Source organism: Elephantulus edwardii, unplaced genomic scaffold (genome assembly GCF_000299155.1).
Source record: "Elephantulus edwardii isolate Elephantulus edwardi_28Jun2011 unplaced genomic scaffold, EleEdw1.0 scaffold00322, whole genome shotgun sequence".
In the NCBI taxonomy this organism is placed as follows: domain Eukaryota; kingdom Metazoa; phylum Chordata; class Mammalia; order Macroscelidea; family Macroscelididae; genus Elephantulus; species Elephantulus edwardii.
The window spans coordinates 732,597-738,909 of NW_006400072.1; the positions used below are offsets into that span (position 1 = coordinate 732,597).

Consider the following 6,313-nt stretch of genomic DNA (forward strand, 5'->3'; position numbering starts at 1 on the left):
TGGCACAGGACAGAGCAGAGTTTAGGGCTGTTGTACATAGGGTCGCTATGAGTCGCAAGCGACTCGACAGCACATAACAACAACAACAACAATGCCTCCTTCATCTCTCTGAGTCTTGGTTACTCAGTCTGTCTCTAGTTGTCAGTTTTATTAACTTAGTACGAGTCATTCTGCAAAATGAAATTGCACATTTAGGAAAAGGAGAGGCTTTGTGAAGTCACGATAGAGGGCCTGGAGGATTGTGTGAACCACTGGCAAAGCCAGTGGGGCTGAGACTGAGCTGGAGCAGCTCACAGTGTCAGAGGAGTAGACCACCCCAGGAGGAGGCAGGCCTGTCAGAAGCGGCTCAGAGCTCAAGAACTTCAGAAAAACCAGTGAAACCATCTACTATTTTTAAAAACTAACCTTTCTTTTGACTAAGCCACAAAAAAGAACAACGAAAACAAACAAACAAAAAACAAACCCAAAGCCCCCAAACCAAAGTTAAGCACATGCCATTGCCATTGTACTCGTGCAATTTTTCCTAGAAAAACTACTCTAAAAGGAACAATCCCTCAACTCATTCTATGTCTAAGAATGAGAGCATTTTACTTCGGTATAAGGATAGTTTTTTTCTTTCAAAAAAGCAAGATTAAATAATTGAAAATATCACTTGGTTTTAATAAACAAAAAGTACAATAAACTTACTTTAATAATATTTACTTTCTGTTTTCAGACTAAAGTTCTAAACAAATCTTGCACAATTACAGTCTATATGGAGTCATTTAGTCTAGTGGATTTCCCAGAACCAACTGGGAAATAAGGAACCTTTCTACTTAGCTCAGAGGGTGGGGTTTGGAGCCATGTAAGGTGGGCCCGGGCCTGAGGAGCATCTCAGTGCGGGACAGGGAGTGCAGAAGGTGCAGGGCCCTGGAGTGAGGTGAGGTGCCTCAAGTCCTGGCTGCCAACAAGGAACTGATAATGGGATCTGTCGCGTCTGAGGTCTCCTCATCTCTGTTTTGGATTCTCAATATCAGGACAGTGTGGGCAGGGAAGCGGGACAGCAGCAGCTGGCCAAGGGCTCTCTTGACCACGTGCATGTCATGGAAACTGCAGCTGCTCCAGGATGCTGAGCAGATGTTGATGGTAGTTCTTGGAGGCCAGGCTTATGTGAGGATGGCTTATTATCCAGAATGCTGTCAGCCACCTGGAGGTCAAACAGGAGGGCTGCACAGCAGGACGTCACTGTCCGTAGCCCCCTAGCACCCCTCTGCCTTGGTGACAGTTCCTCAGTTTCACTCAAGTGAAGCTCACTCTACTGACCTCAGCCTGTTGTTATTATGTACCAAGGAGCTGACACTCCAGTGGGGTTTCAGAGGCAGTAAATTGCACAGGAGGAGACTGTCCATCTTTCTCCCTTAGAGCAGCTGGTGGTTTCGAACTATATGCCTTCTGGCTGGCAGATCAGCTCCTTACACTAGGCTAGGAGTTGCTGTTAGATATGACTAACAACTTGTAAGTCGACAACTCATAAGGACCCTATGAACAAGGGATCTGAACCCTGTCCTATTCTGTGCCAACCTCACAATCTCTATCACACTCGAGTCCATTCAGCAATCACTGTGTCAATCCACCTGATTAAGAGTCTTCCTCTCTTTTGCCTTCTCCCCCACCTTTCCAAGCTTGATGTTCTTCTCCAAGGAGCAGACTTCCTAACAACAGTCCCTAAGTATGCAAGACAAAGTGTCACCATCCTTGTCTCCAAGGAGCACTCTGGCTGCACTTTCTCCAAGACCTATCTGTGTGTTCTTTTTTTCCTCTTCTTTTTTAATAAAATTTTATTTTAATTGTGATTTTAACTAATATTTGCAAAGAAGTTAGATTTTCATTCATTCATTGTTGCACAATTTACTCCCTTGACCTCTTTCCCCCTCCTCCAGTTCATTTTCTTCTAGTTTATGTACAAAATTTGAATACATTGTTTTTAAGAATAAATTCAATTTCTCTCAACCCCTAATCAACAAAGTGTACAATCCCATGATTAGAAGCCCCCCCCATTCTCATCCCTCTACTTCCAACCTCTCCCCCATCTTGGATCGATATACTCATTCTACAATAATGGTTTTATACAATATTTATCCTTGTGGGGCTGAGTTAGTTCATTCAGCATAATGCTCTCCAGTCCCTCCCAAGAGAGGTAATAATTTACAAAATCATTGCTGCTGTGTGCTGCAGAGTATTCCATTGTGTGCATGTACCATAATTTCTCAATCCATTCATTTGTGGTTGAACATTTGAGCTGTTTCCATGTTCTTGTGATGGTGAATAATGCTGCTATGAACATTGGTGTACAAGTCTCTGTTTGCGCCTCAGTTCTCATTTTCTCAGGGTATATTCCGAGTAGTGGAATAGCTGGATCATATGGAATTTCTATGTTCTTTTGGCAGTCCATGAGATAGTCAGTACTCTAACACCACACTTCAAAGGCATTGTTTTTTATTTTGTCAGCCTTATTCATTGTCCAGCTCTCAGCAGCACAGCAAGTGAGTGAAAAGACTTGGGCTAAATCAAGCACACCTTAGTACTCAAACTAATATCATTGCTCTTTAGTAATTTGGAGAGGTCCCTGACTGCAGATTTTCCCAGTGCAATATGTCTCCTGATCTCCTGACTGCTGGTACCAACTATATTGGTTGTAGAACCAAGATGAAACTGTTGACAGTTTCAATTTTTTCTCCATCTATTATGATGTTGCCAGTTGGTCCAGTGATGAAAATTTTTGTTTTCTTGACGTTAATCCATATTGAAGTCTGCAGAGTTTGATCTTCTGGAGCAAGTGCTTCAAGTTTTCCTTACTTTCAGTGAGCAAGGTATGTAATCTGCATAACACAGGTTATTGATGAGCCTTCCTCCAATCTTGATGCTGTGTTCTTTACAAAGTCCAGCTTCTCAAATAATTATCTCAGCATACAGATTGAAAAGATATGGTGAGAGAATATAACTTGACAGTTGGCCTTTCTTAATTTTAAACCATGCTCCGTCCCACACAGCTTCTTAATCTAGGTACCGGTTTCCTCATGAGCACAATTAAGACTTCTGGGATTTCCATTCTTTTCAATATTAGCCATAATTGGCATGATTTGTTTGTGGGCACACTACACTCAGCCGGAGAGTGGGGCATGTGGCACAAACTAATCAGCACAATTTCAACACCCAGCCACAGTGCTGGCCTAGGGCAGTAAGACGCAGGAACTGGTGCTCAGGTTTTTGGGAAAGAGCTGCTTCCTCTCTCATACTCTGCTTAGAAGCCAGGAACATGTGGTGGTCAGGACCTGTGATGGTCACTTGTGGCCTCATCTGCTGGGCCTAAGGATGAAGGCAACAGATACATGGCCCTCATTTACATTATTTGAGTTGCCAAACTAGGCTTTGTCTAAAGCCAGGGCTAACTATACACTTTTCTGTTTAATAAGCCAATAATCACATTGGTTAAAAAAACTCAAACAAAACCCCTCATTGTTATGGAGTCAGAATTGACTCAGAGCTGATATTATATGAGGTCTAATGACCATGGCCAGTAGAAGAAAAGACACAGGGGTATAAGTGACCAAGACTCATAGAGTTGGTTTTTTTTTTTTTTAAAGGAAGGTATATTTCTGCTTCTATTTAATTTCCCAAAGAAATATGAAACATATGAAAAAGTGACATAATAGATTAAGAATACATCAGCCCACTCACAAGAAACACTCCTTAATAATGACATTTTGAAAAAAAATAATGACATTTTGGTTGTTGAGAATATTCAGAACATTATTTCAAACTGGCAAAATCCAGGGCAACCTGAGAAATGAGAATTCAAATGTGGCAGCTACATTCACAGATAGGTTTACATGGAAGACACATACACAACTACCTGTTTTATATTTATTTTCTTTCTTCAGTGAATCAGTAAAAAGGCCAAGACCATTGATCCTGAAAATAAGTTATTTTGTACATTACAGTGCACAGAACAAAAGAAGAAAAGACACTTTGTCTGAAAGTGACTGAAAGGCAATTTGAAATAGGTCCCTATCAATCTGAAATGGAAAGACTGGAGCACAGGCTCGTGGCGTTCATTAGCTTGAGCTCTCCTCTGTTTTGGCTGCAGTAGTCTCAGTCAGAGCTGTTTCCTCTAAACCTTCTGGCTTCTTCTCGTCATCGTCATCATCATCATCACCACCATCATCCTGGGGATAGAGGTCGGGGTATTTCTGCATGCATTCCTGCATGGCCCGGAACTGGTCTATACAGTCTGACCCCTTGACATCCTCTGTGCTATAGTGGAAGCAGGAGAAGGCTGACTTGAACTGCTCCCCACAGGGTCCACTGGCCATTCCTCCGAGGCATGGGCAGTTCCAGTTAATGTCTCCATTTGGCAATATCCACGCTCCTCGTATGAGTCGTTGGTCATCAGCCATGGACTCTGCATTGCTTGGAGTTTCATGGTCCTCTTCGGTCACAAATATAATTTGATCTTTTCCTTCTTTCCAGCAGTAGGCCAGGGCACCCCTTGGCACTTAGGAAGTGACGATGATACCTCCATGCTGTGACCTCTCCTCAGGTAGGGCAGGCAGCTCAAGGGTAGATTTTTTTTATGGCTCCAGAGGGAAAGAACAGGATGAAGGAAGAGCAATGATGATAGTTGAAGAGTTAGAGGAGACACATTTTAATTCACTAAGAGGAGGAACTTCCTCACAAGAGAGCTGACCAAGCAAAGAATGGGCGCCTGGAAAGGCAGTGAGCTCCTCAGCAGAAGAGCGAGGTAATTAGGTGAGGGTACTTGCAAGGCGCAAGTAGAACTGGACGTTGGACTAAAAAACAGCAAAGTCTTCTCATTAGGAGGTAGTTTTCCTAAGTATTTAAGGGCTTTTAACAAATAAAATTAGCTGGAGGGATAGTCTTTACTGACTCATAGCTGACACTCCAGTGGGTTTTCAGAGGCTGTCAATCACACAGGAGGAGATTTCTCATCTTTCTCCTCCAGAGTAGCTGGTGCATTGGAACTACCTGCCTTTGGGTATGTTAGGGAATGTTGGGGAGAAAGGGAGAGCCTCTGGTCAGGACAGATCGCCTAAGCTCTAGATAAGTGCAAGCCTCTCAACGGCCTTTAATACAGGGTAGAGAAAGGTCTCCTGTGTTTAGCTGTAACAGCTTGAGAAAGCTCACCACCTGGAAAGATGGCTGCCGCGTCTGTTGAGCTGGGAGTGGTCCACACAAGGCTGAGGTTCTCCTATGTAATCGGCATGTCCCACGTCTGCAAGCCCACCCTATTCTGTCTTCCTGTTGACTTGTTTGTATATAAGTGCATTGCAGCCAACAATAAAATTGATCTGGACTGACTCTCTGAAGGGCTCCTGGAGTGGTGCATCTCCATCGTGCTTATCCCCATCAGGGTGTCACTGTTCATTGCCGGTGAACGGACAGCAACAGGGTGGAGAGCACAACACTTTACCCACTAGGCCACCAAAATACTCTCCTTACAGAGTTACAGAGTAGCTTTCCTTAAAGTTTCTTTGAACAATCTGGCTTGGGTAGACAAGGCCCTAACACTCCCCTCATGCCCACAGCACACAGTGCCACACTTTAACAACAATAATAATAACAACAAGCTGTTTCACAGTGCTTCCTAGATGCACCATCTCAGTAAACATTTTCCTCACACCAAACTCAAGGGGTGCTGTCGACAATGACTTATAGCCGCCCTACAACCAATAGGTGGAATCCTGCACCATCCTCACAATCTCCATGTTCAAGCCTATGGCTGCAGTCAGTCACAGTGTCAAACCATCTTGTTGAGGTAGACAACATCACTAACCCTATTTCACAGGCACAGAGAGCTCAAGTAACTTGTTCAGGTTGAACAACTTAGAAATAGAGGAGTTGTTGTTATGTGTCATCGAGTCATCTAGGACTCATAGCGGCTCTACATACAACAGCCCTAAACTCTGCCCTATTGTGTGCCAATCTCACCATCTCTGACAAACCTACCCCCATTATCCCAGTCACTGAATCAATCCATTTCATAGAGGGTCTTCCTCTCCTGTGCTGTCCCTCCACTCTCCCAAGCATGACATCCTTCTCCAAGGACTGGTCCCTCCTTGCAACATGTCAAAAGTATGTCAGACGAAGCTTCAGAATCCTTGCCTCCAAGGAGCAGCCCAGCTTCATCTTCTCCAGGACAAACCTGTTCATTTTCTTAGCAGTCCATGGTATATTCAACACTCTTCTCCAGCACCACAGCTCAAAGGCATCAATTCTCCTTCTATCATCCCTAGTCATTGTCCAGCTCTCTGAT

At 43.7% G+C, this 6,313-nt stretch overlaps 2 protein-coding genes across 2 annotated transcripts in view; both read right to left on the bottom strand.

The window, feature by feature from the left end:
- Positions 1–6,313, bottom strand: part of EFCC1 (EF-hand and coiled-coil domain containing 1) — a 79,746-nt gene that overhangs the window by 11,048 nt on the left and 62,385 nt on the right. The gene's annotated exons all lie outside the window — the stretch shown is intronic.
- LOC102872543 (mitochondrial intermembrane space import and assembly protein 40-like) lies at positions 4,095–5,392 on the bottom strand. The gene is made up of 2 exons (XM_006901370.1): positions 5,359–5,392; positions 4,095–4,534 (listed from the first exon to the last, which is right to left on the bottom strand). Exons 1-2 carry the CDS (start codon positions 5,390–5,392, stop codon positions 4,095–4,097), a joined length of 474 nt encoding a protein of 157 aa, XP_006901432.1.

Bases quoted from the DNA above. Each gene is read 5' to 3' on its own strand.
- LOC102872543 (XM_006901370.1), bottom strand. From the start codon at position 5,392: ATGGAGATGCACCACTCCAGGAGCCCTTCAGAGA. The intron at 4,535-5,358 runs GTCAGTCCAGAT...TCACTTCCTAAG, and splicing joins CTCCAGGAGCCCTTCAGAGA to TGCCAAGGGGTGCCCTGGCC.